The sequence below is a fragment of the Echinops telfairi genome, unplaced genomic scaffold (genome assembly GCF_000313985.2).
Source record: "Echinops telfairi isolate 266 unplaced genomic scaffold, ASM31398v2 ScPeMD7_18;HRSCAF=68, whole genome shotgun sequence".
In the NCBI taxonomy this organism is placed as follows: Eukaryota; Metazoa; Chordata; class Mammalia; order Afrosoricida; family Tenrecidae; genus Echinops; species Echinops telfairi.
In genome coordinates, this window is record NW_022103915.1 from 36,529,332 (window position 1) to 36,540,692 (window position 11,361).

The window sequence follows — 11,361 nt, forward strand, 5'->3', positions numbered from 1 at the left end:
GGGCGGGGGCGGGAGATACGGGGCGCTGGAGGTTGGGGTGTTGGGTTACAGGCGCGGAGCGGAAGGGAGAGCGCCCCTGTCCCTGAGCCGGCGGACTCCCACCTCGAGCGCCGGGAGGTGGGGTAACCGGCAGGCTGGTCGCCGAGGGGACTGGGATTCCGGCACCCTGGCTTCTGCCGCCCAGTCGCTATCCCGCGTGGGCTGAGCTCGGGGGCGGTGCTAGGGAGGTCGGGGCTGAGACCCCGGCCCGGAGGCTGCCCGCTCCGGATCGATTTTCCCTTCTCTTCCCTGCCCCCTGGCCACCTCTCAGTATGGTGTGCTGTGGCTGCCCGCACCCGGGCGGCCTTGGGCTACGCACCTGAGGGGCCAGGCTTCCCGGGGCTCTGCGCCCCCAGCCCCCGCCCGCAGCCAGGTGGTAGAGCCGGTGCCCGAGGGATTAAAGCGTCCAAAGGATTGGCCGCAGCCTCTGGGTCTGCATGGGACTAGGACCCTCTGGCCCGGGCTGTGTTAACTGGGGGAGGGGCGGGGGGTGGTAAGCGAACTTCCCTGGTGGGCCCTGTGCAGGCGGGGTCTGGGCTGCAAACCGTTTTATTGCTTCACTCTGTGGGTTGGTAGCTGTGAGCCGCAGATAGGTTGGAGTCCACGTCCTGCACCTCCGAGCTCCTGTCTTGTCTGTGGGAATTTGGGAGCTTGAGCTCAGCCAAGCAAGTTCATCCCCGGCTACCCAGAGGATGCGGGGTCGGTCACTGGGCTCTAGCCACCGAGCTGTGTCTCCAGCGCTCTGTATGTCTGGCCACAGCTTCGGAACTAGCAGGGGGACCTGGGCACAACGGCCAGAAGCAGGAAGAGGTTAGAAAACTAGGCTCGGGGAGGAGGGCGCCCCAACCCTCTCGCTGCCCCTACCAGGTCGCTGCTTCCTGTCTGCGGGGTGAGCCCTTGCCCCAGGCGGCCACGTACCCTAAACTACACCCCCTCTCCCATCCGGCCCCTCCCCATTTCGCACCCCCCCCTTCTGATCTGGGAGTGGGCTCTGTGTGTGTGAGCAGGATGGCGCGTCCCTCTGGATAGTGTGCGGTTAGGGCTGGGCTTGAGGGAGAATGCTCATGTCCAAAAATGGTAACATTCATTCCCTTTTTTAAACTTAAAAGGGGGGGAGTTTAGGGAGCCGACTGGAGTTTTTTTTAAGCCAAAGGCATCCTGTGTTAGCTCACTCAGGAATTCTAAGCCCTGAAACAGCACCGTTTCCCTCACTTCATCAGAGAAGCAGAGGTAATTTAAAACACACCACAAAGGGCTTCCTCAAAGCTTGGGGACCTAAGGGCCTCACCAGCGGCTTCCACACGGCCTTGGCCCTACAAAGCCTCCTGAGAAAGTGCCCCCGTTTTGAGCAGACTTCTTTGTCATGTGGCAGCTTCTGATCCACCTCCTCTCCCCTCCCTTTCCTTTCTGTCTCCCCTTAGGGAGAGGGGCTGCCAGCAGCCCCCCCCCCCAGTTACCCAGTTATTTCTCAGAAACCTTGGGCTGATGGCAGAGCTGAAAGTTGAGTGGGTAATTTGATTTCTATAGGACATTTCTCCAGGATGAAGCGTTCTTGAGACTAGATTTTAAATTGAACAGGAGGAGCCGGATGCGAAGCTGGGTATCTTGGGATCTTCAATGATGAGTGGAAGAGGAGAAAACCTTGCTAACTGAGCATCTACTTTTGTGCCTGGGGGTATGGTGGGGGCAGGACTGTGCCACATGTCCAAGAGGCAGGTCCCTCCCCTTAAAGGCTGTGAGAAGACCTTTCTGGGAGCTGAAACTTTTGTCCCTGTAGCCTCAGTACCTGCCCCAAACTTAGTAAACCCAAAACTCACTGCCCTGGAGTCAGCTCTGACCCTCCGTAGTCATGAATGAATGGATGTATATGTTAAATGTCATTGGGAAGAAAAACACTCAACACAGCTCTGACCTGGGTGGAGGTGGGCGCAGGCCTCTGAACAGTCAACTGGGAACAGGGTCGCTGGGGAAATTTGGTTCCCAAGGGCTCTAACTCCACAGTTCCTAGAGCTCACCTTTGTTGCGGACTCACTGTGTGCCCAGTGCTGTTGTAATCACACCAGGCAGCTAGCTCAGAGGCCCTGGGCTGGCACCTGGTGGGGCTGGATGCAGCGGCAGTCTAGGTACCTCCTCATTGGTGAGGGAGGTGGGAAAACTGGGCCAGGCCTTTGGGACCTGTGAGGGTCTCTGGTCCAGGGACAGCCACCACCATCTCTGCTGGGGGTTGATGGAGAAAGACCCTACAGAAGGAGCCCTGGGTCAGTTTTTTCCACTTTGCCGCTGACTCTCTGTGTGGCCTCTCTGTATAGGCCTCAGCTTCCTGATTTGTCAGGTTTCTGCCTTGCCTAGTTTTTGTGGGTTGGTGCAAATTTTAGGAGGTGGTGTGACATGCCGGGAATCAGACTTAAGTAACGTGTTGCTTTTGACACCTTTCCTATGGTCTGTGAGAGGTGAAGGTTGAGTGGGACCGGAGCCGGCACCTGGACCAAGAGCGACGGGCCTGATGGAGGCAGAGGAGTGAGTGTGAGCACACCGGGTGGAGGATACGGTGTGGTGTGATAGAAAGGCTACGTGGGTGGGGGGCGTCCAGCTCTGGGGTGGCCAGGGGGCTCTCTGTCAGACTTTGGATAATCATCTCACTTCTCTGGGCTCCTGGATCATTCAACACTACTAAAGGAGCGCCTCGCTGGAGCCAGCCATGGGTCAGACTGCCGCGGTTCTCAACCTGTGAGTCAAGACACCCCTTTCACAGGGGTTCCCCCCATTCATCACAGTAGCAAAATGACAGTGATGAAGTCGCAATGAAAATAACTTGATGGTTGGGGGGTCACGACTGTAGGAGGAACTGGATGAGAGGGTCGCAGCATGAGGAAGGTGGAGAACCAGAGCCTAACAAGACAGATGCACGCCACCCCTGTTCTTTGGGTGCCGCCCTTCTCCCTCTTCCGTGAATGGGATGCTTGCCAGTCTGCCAACCCCCTCGGGGCTGTCACGGGGAGCAGGTGAACTGGGGTGGCCGGAAGTGCTTTCTTGGGGTTCAGCGTGGCCAGGCGAGGCTGTGCAGCAGGAGGAATGCCTCAGGAGCCCTGTCTTCAAGTCGTGTGCAGAGCAGAGGGCACGGGTGGGCTCTGCCTGCAGCCGCAAATGCCGGTTGGTGTCCGGAGCACGTGGACTAAAGGCATTTTGCATACTTTCCCCGTGTTTTCTTCTTGACCACCTGCTAGACTGGGCTCTGAAGTCACCTTTTCTGTGGGCAGCAGGCTGGAATGTCCATCTGGTCAGGGTGGTAGTGGCCCCTGCGTCTTGACCATGCTTCTGCAGATGTGTGTGCTGGGTGGCAAGCAGTGAGTGGGGCCAGCCCCAGAAAGCCAGGACTTTGAGTACGATCCAGGCGCCACACTTCTGGGCTCGTGGCCTTGAGCAAGTTCCTTAATCGCGCTGAGCTTCTGTCCGCGGCGCCCCTGCCCACCTCAGCAGCAGAAGTTACGAAACATGGCAGCTTCTGCCATGACTCTGCCCCTCCCTCCTGAAGTCCTGGAGACAGTGGCTTAATGCGTATTTCCACAGGTGCCAGCCCTGGGGCTTTTTACATGTAGGAGCTTAATCAATATTTGTTGAGCAAATGGCTGTTGAAACAGAGGAGAGGTGGGTGAAGGGAGCGGGCCAGGCCTGACAGGTGAGTGAAGATGGTAGCTAAATTAGGTCCAGGCCCCTTGCCTGCACTTACGTAGCGGGTGGAAGGGGGGCAGGCTGGCTTACAGACTTCTGGATGGTCCTGGGTGGGAGACTGAAGAGGAAGGCTGCCCATGGGCCTCCTGTCCCCTCTGAAGGTTAGGGCCCGTGGTCTAGACTCACGGGCATGCCTGTCAGGTGGGAATCGAACCTGAAAGAGGAGGAGGCTTGGCTCTGTCTGCATTCTCCAACCTCTTCCGTTCTCCACTTCTGCCTGCTTCACCCTGGACCAGGCTCCCCGATCCCTGAGAACAGGAGTCCTGCCTGTCTGTTCTTCTGCTGAAGCGCTAGTGCCTGGTCCAGTGGTGGGCTGGTTGTAGGTGGCCCGTGAGTGAACACATGCCATCGTGCATGACTCCCACCTCTGGACAAGGAATGAAATGCTGTCTGTTCCAGATCTCTCACTTCATCCTAGGACTGGTCCCAGCTTCTGCTGTGTTCTGGGCATGCTATCGTTCAAATCATGGCCCCTCATTGTGTGAACTGGGCGTGAGCCACTTACCTGTCTTGAGCCTGATGATGCTAATGGGGACGCAGGGATAATACCAAAACCGGCCAGGGCCAGCTGTCGTTGCATGGAGGTTTACACAAACTCAGGTTTGTGCAGAATATGGTACAGCCCCTAGCATTGGGTGAGTGCTCAATAAATGTTAGCGATTTTGAGGAAGTCCCTGGCTAACGCGGATGGTTAATGAGCTCAGCTGCAAACCAAATGGTTAGAGGTTCAAGTCTTTCCAGAGACACTTCGGAAGAAAGGCCTGGTGATTTACTTCCAAACAAGCAGCCGTTGAAAACCCGGTGGGGCACGGTTCTGTTCTGAGACACGGGGCGGGGCGGGGCTGGGGGTGCCTTGAGCTGGGGACAACTGGACAGCCACTGATACTTTGAAGAAGTGTTTCTATGGCCTTGACCCACAATGCTTTGAGACAAGACATAGTGTAGCTCAGCCTGCCTTTCTTTGAAGGAGCCAAGGACCGGTAGGTGTGCACTGACCTCTGTCCCTGATGCCCGTTCTAGTTCATTTTCAGTCAGTTGACGTCTCTGACTTCTCAGCCCCACCCCCGAGATGAAGAATCCTTGTCTACTCTTTTTGCTACTCCTGGGAAGTCAGGGTGAAGGGATGGATGTTAATATGCCTAAAAACCTGTTAGCTTGTATCAGGCCCCATTACTGCAGGGTGTGCACTTCCTCTAAAAGAGATTCAGCCAGACTGAGTCCTCCACTCCCACTGTTAAATAGCCAAGGGCACCCTTTGAACCTGGCCCACACTTCCCATCAGCGACACTCAGCCCTACTTAGGGCCCTGCTGCAGCCGCCTCCTTTCCAAAGCTGAGAAGAAATACAGGCGGGTGGGGCGGTGGCTGTCAGAGCCCGAAGGAGAGATGGACTGGGACGGGAGTTGGGGTGCCCATGGAGGGCAGCTGCTGGCTGCCTCAGGGCGGGCACCTGCAAGAGGGCCTGGAAAGCACTGAAAACCAGACTTTGCAGCTTTGGGAACCGGGAGGATCTCCAGGGACTGCTGCCCAGGACACCGGAGGCGGGCTTGTCGGAGGAATAGGTTCCAGGCTCCTGCACGTGCTTGGTCACCAGCCCTTCCAAAAGGAGAAAGGAGGAGATGAATTTCCTCAGGTCTGACTTCTGGGGCAGGGGTTGCACTCCTGGGATGGGGCTGGGGCCTGGAGACCCTTCTCGTGGGGACTTCTGGGTATGTGGGGCTAGCCAAGTCCAATGGGGGTGCTGTCGTTTTGGAGTGGAGTTGTGGCCGTTTCTCCATATTCCCAAGGAAGACCTGAGTCAGGGTCCCTGGCCAATGTCTGCTCCCAAGCCCGGCCTGAGGACTCTACAGACCTGGGGCCGGGCCAGGGCAGCCTGGTTGAGAGATGACTGCATCACAGACCCGATGCTGTGAGCCCCTTCTTTCTGCTCCTCCTTCCTCAGAGTGGCGGGCACTTCTGTGGAGCCCATCCATGAACACCAGTGGGCCCCTGGTGGGCACTAGGCAACCCGCCTTGTGTTGGGCCTGGGGAACCAGGGCTTTGATGGTGGAGGGGTCGGAGAGCACAGGACCAGATCAGTGGTGTCGATGATGGCCAGAGGCATGGCCAAGACAAAGGCCTGGCTACTCCAAGGCAGAGCCAGCACCGCGGCCTGGGGCGGCACCTCAGCTGGATGTCACAGGATAGACAGGACAGAAGAGGGGTCTGCGGGGAATGCTCACTCCTCTGGCAGTTAGGCCAGATGCACGCGCGCGTGTGTTGTGTATGTGTGTTTATGTATGTGTGTGTGCCGTGTGTGTGGCACATGTGTGCTGTGTATGTATTCATGTGTGTGGTGTGCCTGTGTGTGTATGTGTGTATAGTGTATGTGGTGTGTATCTGTGGTGTGTGTATGTGGTGTGTGTGCATGTGTGTGTATGTATATGGTGTGTGTATATGTGTGTGGTATATGTACGTATGTGTGGTATGTGTATGTATGTGTGTGTTTGCTGTGTGTATGGTGTGTGCATGTGTGTGCTGTGTGTATGTGTGGTGTGTGTGCATGTGTAGGTGTGTGCATGTTTTGCATGTGTGTGTATGGTGTGTGTGTGTGGTGTGTATGTGGTGTGTGTGCATGTGTGTGTGTATGGTGTGTGTATATGTGTGTGGTGTATGTGTGTGGTGTATGTGTGTGGTGTGTGTATGTATGTGTGTGCTGTGTGTATGCGTGTGTGCATGTGTGTGTGCATGTTTTGCATTTGTGTGTATGGTGTGTGTGTGTGGTGTGTGTGTGTATGCATGTGTGTGTGTGTGGTGTGTCGGGCAGAGAAAGAAGCGGGAGCGGCCCCCACAGGTGCAGGAGAGCCGCCTGCCAGCTGGCACCACGCCCTCCCATTGTTCTTCCTACCCGCCCAGAGCCGACTGACCTCTCCGCCTCTAAGACCAGGTCATCTGGTCACTGGCCCCAGGAGTTTTGCTGCCTCTGTCGGGCCGCTTTGCCCAGCCTGCCTGTGCTGCCCCCATGGGAACCCCCCTGAGCAGCCATCAGATGGACTTCTGTGGCCCCTGGGCCTTCTTCCCTGTAGGGAAGAACCCGGGTTGAGAAGACTGGAGGCTTGTTGCGGACTCACAGTTAATGCTGAGCTTGGCCGAGCTAAGCCACTAAGGGGGCTCGAAGGGTTCCTTGACCACCGGCAGTTCAAGGCTGCGGTGGGGCTGTCTGAGGTCACGGCCGAGAGGCTGCAGGCTGAGGAAAGCCCCTTCCTTCTTGGCAGCCCTGGTCAGACCCTGTGAAGGCCTGATTCATTCCTGATTCACTCCATCTGCCAAGACTAGATGAAGTACCGCTTGGCCCGACGTGGGCCTGACTGAGACAAGGAATCGTGGCAGTGGTTGCAGGGCAGGGTACTCACAAACTAGGTGTATTAGTCTGGGTACTTTAGAGAAACAAATCCATAGAAACTCATGTATAAGAGAGAGTTTTATGTAAAGGTTAAGTGCACATCAAGAAAATATCCCAACACAGTGCTGCCCAAGCCCACAAATCCAACATTAACCCATTAATTAACCCATATGTCCAACACCAATCCACAAAATCCTCCTCCATCTCACAAAACAGACACAGCGATGCTGATTGCAGGGGGAAAGCTGAGTCAGTGAACGTGTAAGCATCTCAGCACTAGCAGGGCTCTCCACACGGCTGCTCCAGCACCCAGGGCTGCATCAGGGTAGGTCCATGTGGTTTCTTCTTGGGGATGTCTTGTAGGAAGTCAGCCTTGCAAGCTGAAGCAGGGAACTGCTAAGGCAGCTGCACCCTGGTCTGACCATCACAAAGCAAGAGATCCGAGAACTAGAAAGGCGAGGCTCACTGAGCCATTTATCCCTCCGCCCTTCAATTAATCCCACATGTGTTTATCGGCCAGGTTGGCACCATAAACTAACTCACTAGGACTCAGAGCCAACCAGGAATCCACTTACTCTTTGTTCAGAACAGCCAGTTGCTGCTGTGTTGGTCCATGGTGCCAGACTAGAAAGGTGAACCTCAGGGTTTTCAACGGCTGGTGACCTCTATACCACTCAGCGACTCTGTTCCTCTTAATACATGTCCACACAGTGCTCACTTGTTTCCCTACTGAGCCCAGGTCCAAAACCCCAAGAATCCTCCTGGTCAGCCAGGTTGGTCAGACCTGCTTTGCCCTGTCTCTGACAGGTCGGATGTGTGGGGCTAGTGCTGAGGGGGCCACCAAAGCTCCATGAAGAAGCAGTCATGGCCTCAGCCGACCCCTCCACCCATGCCCCCGTCAGCCATCCCCACTGGCGCCATGGAGTGCAGAGGGGATAAACACAAGGACAAGGGCTTGGTCCAGGCCAGCCTGGACACGGTCATCTTCCCAGACCAGAGAGAGGAATGGGATTGGCTGTAAGTTTGAAAAAATAAAATTCCCCTCTCAATCATCATAGTGACATGCCCTCTGCGCACCTACTAAATATTGAAGTTCTCTGGGTGGTACCTGCAAGGTCAGCAGTTTGGAACCGCCAGCCAGCTCTGCAGGAGAAGCTGAGGCTTTCGGCTCTCCTAACGAGTGGCAGTCTCAGAAACTCACAGGGACAGCTCTACCCTGTCCATCGGATCACTGTGAGTCAGAAGGCACTCCAGGGCAGTGCGTTTGGTTTTGATTTTCTGGATGGTGGGTCCCATCTTGTGCTTTACTACTAAATAAAGGTTGGTGGTTCAAACCCACTTACCAGCGCGGAGGAGGAAGACAAGACTGGCAGTCTGTTGTGATAAAGATGACAGCCAAGAACACCCTGTGAAGCAGTCCTACTGTGTGACACAGTGGGTCGGTAGGAATCAGAGCGCAAGCAAGGGCTGTGAGCTATTGACTTTTTAAAAGTTATGTATTTATTTTTTACTTCCTTTTAAAATGTAAAAATTCTACATTAAAAAAAATTAAATCAAGTCTCTAGCACTTCCCTGAGAGCTCTGTGTGCAGTCACCCTGGGAGGCGAGCGCCACTCTCGTCCCTGGTTTGCAGCCAAGGGTGCAGGCTCAGAGCAGCTCAGTCACCTTTCCATGAGCACACAGCCAGCTTGGGGTGGAGCTGGGCTTTGGAAGAGGGCAGCCTGGCTCCCGAGTTGGCGCCCACCCCTCACCCTCTCCCTCTGTTGCTCATCAAACAAATGTTTTCACATGGAGGAACACAGAATCCAGCCAGACGCAATACAAAAGCTCAGCGATGACAGTGGCCTGGGGTTAGATGGTGGGGCTAGCTGTACAGCGTTATGCATCTACCAAAAGCCACCAGACCATAGACCAGTGGTTCTCAACCTTCCTAATGCTGTGACCCTTTCATACAGTTCCTCGTGTTGTGGTGCCCACCTCCTCCCCACCAACCATAAAATTATTTTCGTTGCTACCTCATCACTCATTTTGCTACTGTGATGAATCGGGAGACCCCTGTGAAAGGGTTGTTCGACTCTCAGAGGGGTTGTGACCCACAGGCTGAGAACCACTGCCATATTCTGTAAAAGGGAGGATTTTAGATCTTAGGAATTAGAGCCCCATTTTCCAAAGGCCTTCAGGAAGTACTAATTCTGAAGTGCCAGGGGTCTGGAGGAGTGAGTGGGAGCCAGCCCAGCAGAAGAAAACGTCAAAAACGGCAGCTTTGGCAGAAAGTACGGTGTGTGAGATGGCACTTCTCTGGAAGCTGCCTCAGATAAGCACAAGCCAGCAGGGGTGGGGAGGAGGAGGAGACAGGCCTTCCCCCATTCTGTGTCCTGGGGGAGATTCCCCTTGGGCTTGCACTACAGACCCTGCCTGGATGGCTTCTCACCCACAGACCTTCCTGCCATGTGCAGGGGGAACAGGAGGCCTGGGCCAGACTCTGGTGGTACCGAGGGTTAGATATTGAGCTGCTGACCACAAGGATGGCGGTTCAAATCCATCAGAGGCTCCTTTGGAGAAAGAGAAGGTGGTCTGCACCCATAGAGATTTACAGTCTCGAAAACCCTGTAGGGTTACTGTGACTAGGCAGTGGTGCTGTTGGTGGGTTTTGGGGTTGGAGAAGGAGAGAGGCGAGGAGGGTGGGCCCTCCCTGGAAGGCAGCTATACAGCACTCTGGGAGGTTGCCTAGCAATAGTGAGAAAGGTGGCTTAGCCCACTACAGAGGTGGGAGGAGAATAAAAGACAGTCGAGGATGGAAACCCGGAGTAGTTGCAGAGGATGCTGTTTCCCTGGAAACCGCCTCCTTGGTCCTTGGCTCCAGTGGGCTACTTACTTCTGGGACATGGATCTGTTGTTCTTGGTTGAGAAGGGAGTGGGTTCCTCTCTAGGCCTGTCACCCATTGGCTAGTTGGAGACAGGAGGTGGAGAGAAATCTTTCTTGCCCAGGGACTGTGTGTTCGACACGTTCTGCCCGTGGCCGGGTTTAGCAGTCACGGCAGCGTTGTGAGGCATGTGGGATCATCCCTCTTTGCAGATGAAGCGCTTGGGCGTGGAGATGTGAAATTGCATGCTCACAGCTCACAGCCAGAAAAGGCCGGGAGCAGAGAGCTGGTGTCCTGGGTCCTTAACCGCAAGCTTCAGATAAAGGGGTGGGGGGTGGGGAGGGGGTGTAGCTGTAAACACTGCTCGCCCCCTGGAAGGAAAGAGGAGCTGAGCGAGGAGCCCTGGAAAAGTGAGCTGTTTTACCAGCCACCACCCGGCATAGAGGCCCTTCTTGGCATTCCCCAAAGAAGTGAAAAGATGAACACCTCGTCCTGATTGAAGGCGGGTGGTCAGATGGCCTCACCTTGTCAGACAACGCTTTGAAAAAGACACTTGATTTCCTAGCGGCGGTGGTGCTGGCAGCTCACCGGTTAGCCCCCAACTCCTGGTTCCCCACCCCCTCCCCCAGTGTGGAATGAAAGGCTTCCGGGTCCTGCACCATGACTGGGTTTTGCTGGCTGGCTGTTTTTTCCAGAGGTAGCCGGCCAGGCTTTTTTGTCAAACCCGTCTTGGTCTGGAAGCTTGGCTGAAACGTGTTTAGTGCCTTAGCAACCTGCAGGCCTCCGCTGTTGGTTGGGTGGCAGCTAGAGTTGAACCCGGGTCTCCTGTGTGGAGATTTCTACCCCTGAGCCTCCTAGTGGCTCATTGCCTTGTAATGGAGGCTCTGCTGCTGTGAACTGACCTCAGAACCTAGCTCCTGACCACAACTGCAGGTGCACCCTCTCTTGGAAGCGGTTTTTATGTCCAGCACGTAGTAAGCTGGTAAGAACATCTCTGACGTGGTGTACGGCTGAGTACTCCTGATACCTGCTTTCTAACATTTGTGCTCCCCCCGCCCCCCCTTGGGTAGTTTCCTAATCGTGGTGAGCAAATGTATTCCCATTCTATGACTGGGAAAGTGAGGCTCCCAAAGGGACTTTGGTGGGTTGATCAGGGTCTGTCTCACCTCTTGAATGTGGTGGGGCTGGCTTATTTATTTATTTATTAATCATGTTATTAGGGGCTCTGCACACACACGTATGAGGAGGCTTCAAAAAGTGTGGAAGAACGCCATTATCTTTCAACTCCGCTTTCCCACCAACTCTGGAGTGTGTGTGTGTGTGTGTGTGTGTGTGTGTGTGACAGTGT

The 11,361-nt window shown here is 55.2% G+C and overlaps 1 protein-coding gene across 1 annotated transcript in view; it reads left to right on the forward strand.

Annotated features, from left to right (window-relative positions):
• ACTN1 (actinin alpha 1) overlaps positions 1-11,361 on the forward strand; it is a 166,974-nt gene that overhangs the window by 70,263 nt on the left and 85,350 nt on the right. The window contains exon 2 of the mRNA XM_045288201.1: positions 52-117. Within this exon, the coding sequence (XP_045144136.1) occupies positions 52-117 (66 nt within the window). The remainder of the gene's footprint in view (positions 1-51; positions 118-11,361) is intronic.